Source organism: Idiotropiscis lumnitzeri, chromosome 18 (genome assembly GCF_059441095.1).
Source record: "Idiotropiscis lumnitzeri isolate Australia: NSW breed Sydney's pygmy pipehorse chromosome 18, RoL_Ilum_1.0, whole genome shotgun sequence".
Classification (NCBI taxonomy): domain Eukaryota; kingdom Metazoa; phylum Chordata; class Actinopteri; order Syngnathiformes; family Syngnathidae; genus Idiotropiscis; species Idiotropiscis lumnitzeri.
In genome coordinates this window covers 2,649,652-2,665,174 of record NC_142408.1, presented here as the reverse complement: position 1 = coordinate 2,665,174, position 15,523 = coordinate 2,649,652, and the positions used below count along the sequence as shown (strand labels likewise).

Here is a 15,523-nt window from a genome sequence, read left to right as displayed (position 1 = left end):
TAATTGGTCAAATTATACAAGAACACTTAAAACAACAAAATATGTATCTTAAACACAGCAGAGCTTTATTTTGTTCCAGATTAAACACAGTTTGGCTCTCTTGTATGTGTCTCATTCTGACAGTTAATCATTTTAGTATTATCTGTCAACAATTGAGTTTGGGTCATTGTTAATTGACCGATTAAAATACACAGTCAAACTCATGCAATCAAGAATTGGCATATCGAACATGTATTATATGACAAATTATCTGATTAGCAAGTAAACACACAGGAAATGTATTTGCCAAGTGCGTACAATCAAACACTGGACAACTAAGAGAATTGGACAATTTCGTACACTTCATATCTTTTCAGCGGTGATCCAAGATCAGATTCTCTATTCAACACATTTATTATATTAGCCAAGCCACCATTGGATTTCGCAATTCCCCAAAGTTAAGTGAACGAACGTAATAGTGCTATGTCATTACAAGCAACTCCGCTAGAAATGCTAAGGCTAGCATAATGCTAACCTATAGATGCATCATACAAGCTAATGTTTTCAGATACAGATCAACACCGTAAATGGCATTTCTGCCAAAGAGTTAATGGTGACAACTCGTGACCAACCAATCTCCGTAAAGAGACATAGCTGGTTGTAGTATGAGGGCCTCCAACGTGGGTCTTACCCGGCCATTGTGAACTTTACCACCGTGAGCCTCGAGCCGGCGGCCGCTAGCTCCGGTAGAAATTCCGGATCACTCCCGATAACTTTAACACCGACCATGGTAAAATGACAGACGATATAGACAGCGAGGCCTTGTCACTGCAGAAATATTTCCAAAAGAACACAATTATAGTTAATTACTTTAAATTATATTGTTGTGTTTTGGCTTTGCGTCAAAAGTGGGTGAAATTGTCTATTTGTTAGGCACACTCCAGATCCGCAAGTGAATCGACATGTGACGTTCTGATTGACCAATAGGAATGGGGTGGGCCGGGCTGTTTTTCGTTGGCATACTTTCACGTTACTATTACCGCCACCTTCAGGTTTGGAGTGGGAACACATCAATACATTTGTCCTGGTTTGATAAGATTTGTGAAGATTTGTGATTGTGTTCAGTTTTTCTTGCAACTTCAACTGTCCGAAATAGAACTCACTTAGATTAGTTATCGTAGAATGTGATTCTTAAAACGCATTTGTAGTTCTTTCATAAAGAAAATGTTTTCTGTTGATGCTGGGTGATAGTATTGGTTTTGATGTAACACCGTGACCATACATAGGGTGTTGACAAGTTACTTGCCTTGCTTATGTTAATTAAAGATCTCATTATATATATATATATATAGAGAAAAGAGAGAGAGAGAGAGAGAGAGAGAGAGAGAGAGAGAGAGAGAGAGAGAGAGAGAGAGAGAGAGAGAGAGAGAGAGAGAGAGAGAGAGAGAGAGAGAGAGAGAGAGAGAGAGAGAGAGAGAGAGAGAGAGAGAGAGAGAGAGAGAGAGAGAGAGAGAGAGAGATGTACGTTGATATGATATTACTTTTTTGCATATTATTGCAATTAGTGGTGTTTTAAAAATAAACGAACTTTAAAAAATGCAAACATCCTGTAAATCACACTTTTACAGCATAATACACAGGACTGCAATGAAAACGCCATTTGGCCGTTATTTGTACACAATCAACATAAAATAAAGATACAATGAAGATGGAAATGAATTACATAGCCATCCATCAATTATCTGAAACATTTTTTCCCCGAGATTTAGAAATCACAAATAGTAGTTATTTTCAATGCGGTTTCAAATGTAGAATACCAATTCAATATCACGCGTACCACGTGACGTCTTCAGGACATCAATACCTGCTCAGTGCCCAATCATTTAAAATCAATCAATCAATCAAAAAAAAAAATGCCCAGCGCTCACTCCCGAGGAGGCCGCTTCTGCGGTCCGTGAACGCATTGACTTGTCGAACCGGTCGCGTGGGTTGGTGAGGGCCGGGCAGGTAAGGTTGCGTGGGGGAAGAGGAAGGGCGGGGTGCTGTGGAGCGTCTGTACAAGCAGGAAGAAGAAAGAAACATGGTACGGTGACACAGCGGCCGGACACCCACAGAGAGCTGATTCTTCCATTTTTACTTAAAATTTCTTCCCACACATCAGCAAAGAACACGTTGTAAGTACACTTTAATATAATCGTAGACATTTTGGACTTGGTCAGTTTCAAGTTGCTGTTGAAGAGTTGCGTGGTTCAAAACACCTCGAAGGGAGTGTCAGTGTCTCACCTGGGCGAATTCTCTGGTTCCATTCACCTTTTTGGCTTTATCAAAAGCATAATATGCTTTTTTTTTAAAATTTCATTTATTCATTTTTAAATGTATGTTGATCTAATCTCTAATAATTTTTAGCCCTATCAGAACTGGAACAGCACAGTTGTAACTGAGCCAAAACGAAACAAGTTCAGAATCCATGATCACATGTCAAGCCACAAATTGACTTTCCAAAACAGGTCCAAACTAGACAAATTGTCCCCCCCCCCCACACACACACACACTAATTATGGGATGGTATGTTAATAAAGACACACACTGGGACAAATGCAAAAAAACAAATTGATAACCAAGTAAAATATTCCCATGCACAACTTTGGAATTAATCAACGTGTTTGATCTACACGATACAAGCACAATGTTTTGGATAATGTTAAAAAATATAATGCAGTAAAGTTACACATCACTGCAAAATGCAACTGCAATAATGAAATTATTGATTTAAGAAACACTACACTATTATCTGAAAACTCCTAATTTTACTTTGATTGAATTTCATTTGGCCAGAGTGTATTCACAACCTGAATCTTACTGTAACTACAAGTGACGTTTTTTGTTTTTTTTTAAGTATTAGTTACAGCAGTACATACTGCTTGCATGAATGTGAACAGAACCAGATGAATCAGGTGTTCCCTGCCAGTGACATCACAAATGTTGCTCTGGATGACTAGACAAAAATTCCCTCCAGCATTCTCCAACATCTCGTAGCAAGTCTTCCCGGAAGTGTTGAAGTTGTTATAGTATATGCAAAAATTGTGTGGGTAGGGGTTTAATTCTGTCGTCTTTTGATTTGATTACCGTTATTTAGACTGTCTCAATTTTGTTGTGTTAGCTTCCAACTAGTCTCGATTTGCCCGGAAGGCCTTCTAATACAAACCTCCCAATGACCCATATGATAGTTTAAAAACAAACAAAAAAAAATAATTGTTTTGCTGAAGTCTAAGTTAGTCACAACAAGACAGCGTAATCAGCGATCCGAATCGCTTAAAACAGCACAGCAGGCACCCAAAATAGCTTCGCAGTCCACGTTTTGAAAGCTGTAATCGTCACTTGCTGAAGCACTTTAATGCTGAAAGTTCCAGGAGAGTGTTGTACGTTAAAACAATGCGGCCCGGGTCAAGCATCCTGCGCCGATTGTTTACCTTAAGCAAGTCATGAGACAAAGTTTGGATTAGGGAAGTACTGTCTGTGTCTTTGTGGACTTTAGGACTAAAATTTAAAGATTTAAAAATTATAATTGAAAAATTCACTCAGAAAAATCATGAGAAGTTTCTAGTTTTTTTTTTAAAACACAGTTCACAAAAATATGAGTTTAGTTTGTTTTATGTCGTATTGATTTTAATTTATTACTCAACCAGTATTCAAATTGAGCAAAAGTTAATATTCAGCAATGAAAACGCCACACAAAAATTGGAAATCAATTAATCATTTGCCATTTATGTTGGATAAATTGTCGATCCGTCTTGAAGTCATTAGAGCAAAAATAAAATGTAACTACCGTTGCAATGTTATCTAAACTCAAGTTTAATATTATTTTCTGATGTCTCAAACCAACTTCAGCAAGCAATCGATGGCTAGTTCTCATTAGCAATCAGCTAATGAATGAATAGATTCATTTGGCAACTAAAGGACTCTTTTTTAAAAAAAAATTTTTTAGGAATATGCACAACGTAGTAATTTATAGGTGCCAAATCTTTTAATGTCCACCAAGCACAAACATGTAAAGACAATATGTGTGGTTTTGATCACAGTTTGTTCAATGGCGCAAAGTTGACATAAATAAAATAAAAATACTCTTTTACGTTTAACGGAATCTTGAATCGTACCTCAAATCATCGGAGAATACATTTAATTTTAAATGAAGATGAATATGTCTTAAAAAAAAACACAGTATTTAGACAATAAAACATTAACAAAGTTTATACATCTAATTTATTTCAAGTTCAGCGGGCCGATTAAAGCGTTTGAACGGGCCGCATGTGGCCCCCGCGCCGTAGTTTGCCCACACCTGATTTAGTGTGTTGGGGGTTGTGTTGATTTGTGTTGCACTTTCAAAAAAAAAAAAAAAAAAGAAGTATGCAATGTGTCTTTTTGTTTTTTTCATTACTTATTTGCATCACTTGCAAAACAACCTCTGGTGCTGCAGACGTGAAATGGTGATCTGATCTAAAGCCTCTGCTCTCTTATTTTACTTCGTATTAAAATGGAGCATGACAGCTGGCAAGCGATCCCGCCTTCTTTTTATTTGCTCCGTCTTTTTCGCGTCGTTCCATTTTCTGCTCTTCACCTTACCTGTCTGAACGCGAGCCGAGCCTCCCCCCCCCATTCTCAGGTTTCATTGTCGTCACGACGGTATGCTCTCCTCTGTCCCACTCTGCAGATCACTTGCCCCGCCCCCATTGTCGCCATGGTTACGCCCCTTCGCCAGATACCAGCAAACCTGTTTTCTGCGGCGGCTGATGCCACTGATGAAGTCGTTTCATGTTTTGAGATGTTCCTAATATTATTTTGATTATTTATGTCTAAAATAGTTCAGTTTGATTTAAAAAACTATATTTTTAAGTCAAAATTTGTCCATCTCAGTTGCCATACTGAATATAAAATAGCATGCAGGTATTTTATCCTGAAAATTCCTCAAGTTTCATAGTCCACTTATGACACTTGTGGCAGCGTTCCGTCCAGTTTCAGTTTCCATGCCCATTACCCCGCTGCTCCTGTTTTCGGCCCGAATCTACTTTTTGATTGGACAACAGAGCGTTCACCTGTTGCACAACTCGTTCTTGTTTTGGTAGAGATTGTCAAAATGACTACGCGCCGTGTGGGCACCCTCGGGTCTGAGGTGCCCAATGATGAGGTCATGCCATACAGTGACGACGAGACGGACGATGAGCTGGATGTGAGCACAGAAGAGGAAGAAGAGCCGGCGCCCGGAGCCCCGCCTCCCCCCGTGGAAATTCGACCCGCTGGTGAGGCGCTATGAAGAGTATCCATCCATCCATTCATTATAATTGTTACGAGTTGCTAAATGAGACACGTAACGTAATTTTTCGGACTATAAGGTGCCGTCCGTCTCAATGAACTTTTTTTTTTTTTTATAATTCCCAGATGTAGAGGTATAAAGGGAATTACTGCACATAAATTAATTATAGTCCAAAAAATTCAGAACAAATTAAATTATTTTCTTTAACTTTATGCAAACATAATCGAGAAATTTTATGATTTTACTCCTTCTTCTTTTTAGAGGTTGGCTGGAAGGTGAAAGCCAACGATCGAGGTTATCACCACCTGCCAGAATTTGACAAAAAAGTATTCCTGTGTTATAAGAAGAGCAGATACTCAGTAAGTGCACAAATCACAACTCTTGGCCAATACGTCGTGAGAACTAAGAGGGGCTTGCATTATTTTTCTTCTGTTCGACTTGATCATGAATTTACGATACTCAAACTGTCTTGTAAGTCATTTACTGTAACGCGGTCATAAAAATGGTTGGCGTCACTGTTGCGTCGTTTCGATTATTTCCTCATCAACATTTGTCATTGTTACAGGGGAATGCCATCAAGACGTACAAATACAACGTCCTCACATTCCTTCCCCTCAACTTGTACGAGCAGTTTAAGAGAGTCGCCAACATCTACTTCTTGGCTCTGCTCATCCTACAGGTACATATCCCAACTACCAACATCGCCTCTGGCGTCATAATTGAATATTTAAAAAAAAAAAATAAAACAATTGAATTTGAGAAGTTGTTTAAGACATAATCTTGAAAGTGATGCAAGTTCAATGTTTTTTTTAAATTTGCACAAATATGAAAAAATTAAAATTTTACAACATTCGAAAGTATTTGGTTAACTTAATAATAATTCGCGAGCATTCTAATCAACTCTAAATTTAGGCACAATTCCCACAATCAAACCTGCTGTAAGTAAATTAATTTAGTTTTTTTAAAAATAGTCACCAAAATAATTCCTTATTTCATAATAAATTAGATTGCCATTGTCCCCAAAATAATATATAATCATCATATAAAATGAACTCATTCTCTGCCAGCCCAGGTAAAATAAATGTGCTTTTTGACGACTATACCCGTCAATGGGAGTGAATGAAGGTCCAATTGCGCAGTATTGATGGACAGAATACGCCAAGGTATTTTTGTCTTGCAGTGCATTCCAGCGATTACAACTCTGCCTTGGTACACCACCCTGATTCCTTTGGTTGTGGTTCTGGGAGTGACTGCCGTCAAAGACCTGGTGGACGATCTTGTAAGGAAAGCCGCTGTCGTTTAATATTCAATATTAAATTAAAATAGCAACACTCTTGGAAATTACGTTCCCCACTGCTTTTGCCTTTCAGGCTCGACACAAGATGGACAAGGAGATTAATAATAGGAAATGTGAGGTCCTGCTTGATGGAAGGTCAGAACTTGTTCACGTTTGGAGAACGTAATGTTCCATCGTTAAGAATCCATTTGCGATCAAAATATGCTTTTGTTTGTTCTATTGACAAATTGATAAAATATCCTTGTTTTTTTTAAAAAATTTTTTTTTTATTCGTGGCTCAGGTTTCAAGAGTCAAAGTGGAGACACATCGAGGTCGGCGATGTCGTTCGTCTGAAGAAAAATGATTTCATTCCTGTAAGTGTAAATTGGGATTTTTATGAGAGGGATTGATTGTTTGTCTGCGTTAGACTGGCGACGAGAAATTGGATTTGGATGTCATTAGTTTATTCATAATGTAATAATCCGTTTTTACGGTTTCGGAATTATTCAATATTGGATTATGATTACAGGATAATAATCAGGAGGGCTGTTTTATTTACCGTTATTCCTCAGCGATTAGTTTGAAGGTTGTTTTATTTTTTCAATCTTTTTTTAAGCATTAGGTAATATGTAATTCACAATGCTCTCGTTATATTATTATTCTAGTTGTCTATAGTACGTAACCACCATTATACACCCTCTGTTAAGTTTATGAATTCCAAGTGGCCCAGACGGCAAACTTTGTTGTACTGGCATGTTGTACGACTTGTCCAGTGTGTCAGCTTGTATTGTTAATTTTTTGTTTTGTTTTGTTTTCCAGGCGGACATGTTGCTGTTATCTAGTTCAAACCCGAACAGCCTGTGTTATGTGGAAACAGCTGAGCTTGATGGGTGAGGCCTCTATTTTTACATCTTATTTTATCTTTTGTTTAAAAAAAAAAAAAAAAAAGTTTTTTAATCATGGAAAATGCTTATGCAAAAATAAATACTGTCGTGAAGACACTTTCAAAATTAAAAAAAAGTTATGAAATTAAATTTGATTAATGATGCAAAGTTTTTTTTATGAGCTCTCTGTCAACACATGACTCTTTTTCAAGTAAGACAACTCCAAACATTTTGCTTTTCGGCTTTGACTCATGTGACTCTTTTGGATACAGAAATGAACACCTTTTATTCAAACTTTTGTTTTCAAAGAACGGAAATGCTCGGATTGTCCTTACAGTGAGTGAGCCCTTCTCTCACTGAGCGTAGCAAATTTTGCGTTTTATTTGTCGACATTTTTTCTTGGCTCTTTGCGACAAGAAATACTGCTCGTCATAAATAAAACTGTTTGCAACCTTTTACGAACCCTGACAAAGACCTAAATTTAGCTCCGTTTGCAAGCATTCGCCGCTCAGTGACACACGGGTGAAATTTAATACCAAGTGGACTAAAAGAAACGGAAAACTTCTTGTTGTATGCCATTGATTTATTTTTATCAAGCGCGTCTGTTGTGATCACTGAATTCTGGTTAGCGACAGTCATTTTTTTTTTGCCGTAGGTAATAATTTTATTTTTTCCTACCAGAGAAACCAACTTAAAGTTCAAGATGGGACTTCGAGTAACTGATGAAAGACTGCAGGAGGAACGCCAATTGGCGGAGTTTGATGGTAATTCTGCACTTATTTACAATTCCATGTTTTTTTTTTTAGGTAGATTCTAATTCTATTATATGCAGCTTGTATCGATTTCGATTATGAATTTTTATCAAGTTTGAGCTTGTGTTTAATTAAATCTTTTTAATTAGATTTTTAAGATAAGAATGTAATTTTAAATTTTTAGTTATGATGTCTGTATTTTATGTAAAAGGTATGTCAAATAATGGGCCTACAGGATTGTTTTTTTAAATTTATTATTATTTTTTTAATATTAAAAATAGCTTTTTTTTCTAACCAGTCGATGTACTCTACTCTTTTATAGCACTGATTGAATGTGAGGAGCCCAACAACCGTCTGGACAAGTTCACGGGGGTGATGCACTGGAAGAGAGAACGCTATCCGCTGGACCTGGACAACATGCTGCTCCGAGGTTGCAAGATCAGAAATACAGAAGCAAGTCACGGACTTGTCATCTTTGCAGGTTTGCATATCGCTCGATGAGATGCATTTATATACAAGTTCGTTTCTGTAGCTAGATACACAGCATCAGATTTGCGACTTAAAGTTTAAAATCTTTTTTCTTTTTTTTTTTTGTTCTTGAAAGGTGCTGATACAAAAATCATGAGAAATGGTGGCAAGTCAAGGTTCAAGAGGACCAAGATTGATGAGCTGATGAACTATATGGTGTATACCGTGAGTTAAAGTTTAAGACAATAATTTAAGATTTGATGTATTGAGATGTGAGAGAGATTCATTCATTCATTCATTCATTCATTCATCCATTCATTCATTCATCCATTCATTCAAACTCTACGTGTTTTTGTGTGACAACTGGATACCGTAGATCTTTGCCCTCCTGATCCTGGTGGCAGCAGGACTCGCCATTGGTCACAGCTTCTGGTACGAGGAAGTGGGCTCCAACGCGTGGTATCTGTACGATGGTCGAGATGATAGTACCTCCTACCGAGGATTCCTCGGCTTCTGGGGCTACCTCATTGTTCTGAACACCATGGTGCCTATTTCACTCTACGTCAGGTTGGTAAAAAGATTTCATGCCCGCTATTACAAGCTCTACGGTAATTTCTTTGAGTTGAAACGTGCTCTATGTTCAGTGTGGAGGTCATCCGTCTTGGCCAGAGTAAATTCATCAACTGGGACCTGCAGATGTACTACGCAGAGAAAGACACACCAGCAAAGGTAATCTCGTAATGCATTCTAAACCGACAATGGAAACATATCGGGACATTGTTTCCATGCGATAGGTGTAGCCTGAAAGCTGACATTATGGCTGAAAATATTAAAGGCTAACAAAGGTTTGGGATGGGCCCTTACTTTGGCGACGAGTTTCCCTTTTCTGAGCTTCAATCGTGACAATCCCTCGCGATTGAATTCTCGACAGGCTCGAACCACCACCCTGAATGAGCAGCTCGGACAGATTGAATACATCTTCTCAGACAAGACGGGAACGCTGACGCAAAACATCATGCAGTTCAAAAAGTGCACCATTGCCGGACGCAGCTATGGTAACGTCAAAAGTTCCAGCAAAAAAAACGTTTGACATCAATTTCAATGGCGTTTTTTTTTGCAACAGGTGACCCAACCACTGCTGAGGGCGTGCGTCTGGACCGCGGAAAGGTAACACTGAAAACATCTGTTTGAAATTTTTTTTTGTTGCCACTGTCGAGAAACCTTACCTCTGCTCTCCTAAAAGCCCGTGGACTGGAGCTGGAATCAGTTTGCAGACAAAAAGTTCCAATTCATGGACAATTCCCTCGTTGCCTGTTTGCGATCCAAGAAGGATAAAGAGGCGATCGACTTCTTCAGACTCCTCTCCCTTTGTCACACTGTCATGGTAGAAAACAAAGATGGTAATAAGACCTTTATTAATGATTGCTAATAATTAAAGGCAAAATATTTCATCTTAATTTTAATTACTAATAAAAAAAAAATGTATTCAGTATGAAAATGTTTATTTTTTCTCTTTTAGGCGAATTGGTGTACCAAGCCGCATCTCCAGATGAGGGCGCCCTCGTAACAGCGGCTCGGAACTTCGGCTTCGTCTTTCTTTCCCGAACTCAGGACACGATCACCATCAAAGAAATGGAACAGGAGAGAACCTACGAGATGTTAGCGCTGCTCGACTTCAACTCTGATCGCAAACGCATGTCCATCATCTGTATGAGCGCTCACGCAAACGCATCATTGGTGACGTTGAATCGTCTTTCATTGATTTCGTGGCCCCTTTCAGTGAAGTTTCCGGATGGTCGTATTCGTCTTTACTGCAAAGGAGCTGACACGGTCATCTACCAGCGACTTTCGCCCAATTCCAAGCACAAAGAGTCCACTCAGTCCGCTTTGGATGTGAGCTCGTTTTCGCTGATTTCAACGTGGAAAATGTGGATGAATTCTAAAAAATGGTTCGCCCCCCCTTGCAGAAATTTGCCAACGAGACCTTGCGGACACTGTGCTTGTGCTACAAAGACATCAGCAGTAGCGAGTATGACGCCTGGTCCCGGAAACACATGGACGCTCAGGTGACCATGGTCAACAGGGAGGCGGCGCTCGATCAAGTCTACGAAATGATCGAGAAAAACTTGATGGTGAGTGGGGAAAAAAATGCGCCATCATTTGATTATCTTTCGGGATCGATAACCGCCGCGCCTTTCTGATCAGCTGATCGGAGCCACAGCCATCGAAGACAAATTGCAAGAAGGAGTACCGGAAACCATCGCCAAACTGGCCAAGGCAGATATCAAGATTTGGGTTCTGACCGGAGATAAGAAAGGTACGGAGGACAAGCAATGAGCAAATAAATGAAATGTAAATTATTTGTACGTCAATTTTCTGTCCTTGTTCCAGAAACTGCAGAGAACATCGGATTTTCATGCTCCCTTTTAACGGACGACATGCATCTTCATTATGGAGAGGATGTCAAGTGAGTTAGTTGATTTTTAAAGACATGTAGTCCCCTTATTTTTGTATTTATTTTATTCTTTTTAAACTTCAAATATCGGTCAGAAATACCTCCTGAATCGATGCAAAATATATATTTTTTTTTTCCTGGCTTTGTACACCATCGCATCATAATTTAAACTCATTTATTGATTTGTTTGTCGCCAGCGAGAAGTTGAGCCTCCGTCAGGCTAAAAGGAGACGCGAGCCTCCGACTGAGAGCCGAGGCAGAAAGAAACCTGCAGAGCCGTTTTTCCCTGAACCTGGCAAAAATGCGCTCATCATAACTGGAGGATGGCTGGTAAATTTTTTTTTTTTTGTTCCTGACTGTGGTTCTATTGCTGTTGAAAGTGTTTTTTTTTTTAAGAGGCTAATGATATAGCAAAGCGCAACTTTAGTCAATTAGATTATTATCTATCAAATATTCGAATATTTCTCCGAATTTCCTCAGAACGAAATTCTGTATGAAAAGAAGAAGAAACGTCGCCGTTTGCGTCTTCGTCGTCTGGGAAAGCGACCGCCTCCCAGCAGCCCTCAGGATGGACAACCAATGAACGAGTGGGAGAAAGAGATGAGACAGGTTAAAAAAAAATATATATCTATGTATATCGAAACTAAATCATAAATTGAATTTCGAAGACGACAACCAAATGTGTTTTTCCTTTCCAGATCGACTTTGTGGACATGGCCTGTGAGTGTGAATCGGTGATTTGCTGCCGCGTCACACCGAAGCAGAAAGCTAATGTGGTCAGTTTGGTGAAGAAGTATAAGAAGGCCGTGACGTTGTCCATAGGCGATGGGGCCAATGACGTCAACATGATCAAGAGTACGTATGCCGATATCCACACTATTTATATTCAGAAATAATACTTAATACTCGTTGCGCACAATGGCCATTGAGAGCGCCACTGCCACCTACTGGAGTGGAGGTGCAATTACACTTTATTGTAGGACGACTGAAAAAAAAAAAAAAAAGGGTCATACGTGCCCCAATCAGCATCGCTTTTTCAACACGTTTCTCACCTCTTCCCTCCAGCCGCAGATATTGGCGTCGGCATCAGTGGCCAAGAGGGAATGCAAGCTGTGATGTCCAGCGACTTTGCGTTTGCTCAGTTCCGTTATCTGCAACGACTCCTGCTCGTGCACGGGCGCTGGTCTTACATTCGGATGTGCAAGTTTCTTCGGTATTTCTTCTTCAAGAACTTTGCCTTCACGTTGGTGCATTTCTGGTACTCTTTCTTCAGCGGATACTCGGCACAGGTCAGCATCTGGTTTTTGTGACGTAAACATTCAAGTGATGGGTGAGCCCACTTTTTTTTAATGTCATTGTGCTTTGGCTTTAGGTGGCCTACGAGGACTGGTTCATCACGCTCTACAATCTTTTTTACAGCAGCTTACCTGTTCTTCTCGTTGGACTCCTCGACCAGGTAAAAACAACTCGGTCATAATTGAGGACGCAAAAGATCGGCTCGGTCCCATCATGTACTGAGATCTGAAGGTTTAACCGCTGGATCAATTTCTATATATTGTTTAATTCTGAAATGAAACGTGTAGTCATTCAAGCGTGGCAGTTCACAGTCCAGTTTGAGATAATAAACCGATTTCCACTGTGGGGTGTGTCAGCTTTGTGAATAGAACCACGTCTGAGCGTGACTCAGCATAACGCTTCAATGAATTGAAGGTGTGCTAACTGCAGGAATTCTTTTGTCAACAAATCAATAAACTGTGTCGTGTCTAACTTTTAGTTCAGAGGTTTTCAATTTAAATTTAAGGTCCAGTCCAGTAAAATTTTTGAAAATCAAATTTAGGACAGTGCTTCTCAAATAGTGGGGCGCGATGCTGAGTTGAGCGAGTGCGTCCCTGAGGAACATGCTTTTTTTTCCCCACCGTGCAATTGCACATCTATTCCACTAGTTGGCAGTGGCGCTCTCCTTGCACATTGTGCGCAGCGAGTATGAACTCTTTTGCAACAAAAATGCTTTTATTTGTAGTTGCGGCGCAGGATAATTGAGAAGCACAAATTTTGTATTTATCTATTTGTAGAAAATCAATTGTATCAGCGATAATTTATTGTCACCAATTGAGAGAGAGTGAGTGACTTATTTTTTTTAGTTTACACTATTATTTGTAATCAATGAAAAATATTTTTTTTTAATGGCAAATCAATCAGTAAATCTTAAAATGATTCTCTTCCATTTGTATTTGCTGCAGGATGTGAACGACAGACTGAGCCTCAAATTTCCCAAACTGTATCTGCCCGGTCAGCAGGGGGCGTTGTTCAACTACAAGAACTTCTTTATCAGCTTGTTCCATGGCATCTTTGTCTCGCTCATTATCTTCTTCATTCCTTATGGAGCATTCTTGCAAACCATGGGGCAAGATGGAGAAGCGCCCTCAGATTACCAGTCTTTTGCCGTTGTCACTGCCTCCTCGCTGATTTTTACAGTCAATCTACAGGTTGGTCACTCACTGCTTGTTTGTCGAGACTGACATTATACTGACCATTTTCGCCAAGAATTCTTTGCAATAAAATGTTTTACGGGCCTTCACGAGTCAAAACATGGCATTCTGATTCATATTGTCTTTTTGAAATATGAATTTAAGCAGCAAAATCCCACCTGTTTTTAGTCATCTCAGAGGGCGGCCATTTTGTCACTTCGGTCGACTGAAAATGACGTCACAGTTGCGCAGGTGACAACCAATCACGGCTCATCTGTTTTCTGCGGCTGAGCCATGATTGGTTGTGAGCCCTGAGCAACTGTGATGTCATTTTCAGTCGACGAAAGTGACAAAATGGCCGCCCCCCCCCCTGAGATAGTAGAAAAATGGCTGGATTTTACTGCTTAACTCACATTCCACAAACACGATATTCATCAAAATACCATGTTTTGACGAGTAAACCTGCATAGAACATAATTTTTGTAAAGATTTTTGTTGTCTTCTCCTTTGATGAAATGACAAGGAATTAACACTATTTGTGTCAGAGAGGAATGACTTTGTTTTGATGGGACGTTGTCATTCTTGCTGCCTTTAGATCTCCCTGGACACGTCCTACTGGACCTTTGTCAACTGTTTTGCTGTTTTAGGAAGCATCGCCATCTACTTTGGCATTATGTTTGACTTGCACAGTGCTGGAATTCACGTCATCTTTCCCCGATTTTTTACTTTCACAGGTCAGTGGGTCATTTAGCACTTTCTATGTCTGTCCTTAGTTTAGTTGAAGCATTTTTTTTATTTTTTTTTTTGCATGCTATAATCCGATGTTTTTTTTTTTTTTTTTTAATCCTATTCCGTTTCTTATAGGGGCAGCCGCAAATGCTCTCCGTCAGCCTTACTTGTGGTTAACCATTATCCTCACCGTGGGAATCAGCCTACTTCCTATCATCTGTATCCAGTTCCTCCATAAAATCATCTTTCCTTCCATCGGAGACAAGGTAAGGTCAAACTTGCGGGCCCTACTCTGTCTCAGTTTGTGAAAACCTCACTGGTTGGTTTACCAATCAAAGTCCCCTGTGAGCTGTCGTCGTTTAAAGCATTTTTTTTTTTTAACCTGTCCTCAAGGTCCAAAGAAATCGGAAGAGGTACGAGTTGGAAATGCAACAGGAGGCGAAGAAACGGGCACCCGGCTTCCAACGCGGCGCACGTTCCCGCCGCTCTGGCTATGCCTTCTCCCACTCTCGAGGATATGCAGACCTCATCGCTTCTGGCCGGAGCATTCGGAGGCGCACGGGGACGCGGGTTGGACCCCAGAGCAGCATCAGGGAAGTTCCTGAAAGAGCTGAGAACATTTGATGGTTGAAGACCTGAAGACTGGTGGAGAAAAAAAAGCGACTGTGATGGGATTCATGTTTTTCGAATCACCATTTGAGAGGGACCGATCTGCGACAACACCGCCTGATAAGCTCAAGATTGGTGACTCGGCGCAGGAAAATGACTTTATCGAAGTTGAGGGATCTTTTCGAATGGATGTTGAAGTGCTTTTGAAAGTGACAGAAGAACTGAGGCACTTGTTCATCCTCAATGCACAGACTAAACCAAAGAGAAACAACGGACATTTTTTTTTTTTCGTCATGCTCTGCGGCTTACGATGTCATTTATTTCGCTCAGGATTTTTAAAACTAAACACTTAATTATTTTTTTTTAAAGGTTCGTTGACGCGCACCGGACCCAACTTTCTCACTTGTCATGAAACATGAAACCCAACTTCCGACAGGTATGGCTCCATGTCCATCGTGCACTTGAAACGAGTATTTTCTATGCCATTTTATCGTCATGATATTTGATGAAATTGATCCATTCATTTTTGTCTGTTGGAATTCAGAAATCCAAACCAGACCTTCATTTTTCTTACATACTTTTAACGTTTTATTA

The 15,523-nt window shown here is 39.7% G+C and overlaps 2 protein-coding genes across 3 annotated transcripts in view; one reads left to right on the top strand and one right to left on the bottom strand.

Moving 5' to 3' along the window:
• txnl1 (thioredoxin-like 1) overlaps positions 1 to 969 on the bottom strand; it is a 139,526-nt gene extending 138,557 nt beyond the window's left edge. For both annotated transcript variants that reach the window (XR_015839751.1, XM_088281373.1), the window contains exon 1: positions 671 to 969. Coding sequence is in view for 1 of the 2 variants with exons in the window: in XM_088281373.1 (XP_088137499.1) it covers positions 671 to 768 (98 nt within the window). In the remaining variant the exon portion in view is untranslated. The remainder of the gene's footprint in view (positions 1 to 670) is intronic.
• Positions 970 to 1,984: 1,015 nt separating this feature from the next.
• On the top strand, positions 1,985 to 15,178 carry atp8b1 (ATPase phospholipid transporting 8B1). The gene is made up of 30 exons (XM_088280965.1): positions 1,985 to 2,153; positions 5,100 to 5,273; positions 5,549 to 5,646; positions 5,853 to 5,966; positions 6,468 to 6,566; positions 6,658 to 6,719; positions 6,866 to 6,938; positions 7,384 to 7,454; positions 8,130 to 8,212; positions 8,523 to 8,681; positions 8,805 to 8,893; positions 9,045 to 9,235; positions 9,313 to 9,397; positions 9,600 to 9,723; positions 9,792 to 9,835; positions 9,912 to 10,068; positions 10,188 to 10,376; positions 10,449 to 10,561; positions 10,636 to 10,800; positions 10,874 to 10,985; positions 11,060 to 11,135; positions 11,321 to 11,453; positions 11,604 to 11,732; positions 11,822 to 11,978; positions 12,189 to 12,412; positions 12,496 to 12,579; positions 13,364 to 13,609; positions 14,187 to 14,325; positions 14,456 to 14,586; positions 14,714 to 15,178. Exons 2-30 carry the CDS (start codon positions 5,111 to 5,113, stop codon positions 14,942 to 14,944), a joined length of 3,741 nt encoding a protein of 1,246 aa, XP_088137091.1. The 5' UTR covers positions 1,985 to 2,153; positions 5,100 to 5,110; the 3' UTR covers positions 14,945 to 15,178.
• Positions 15,179 to 15,523: the final 345 nt, after the last annotated feature.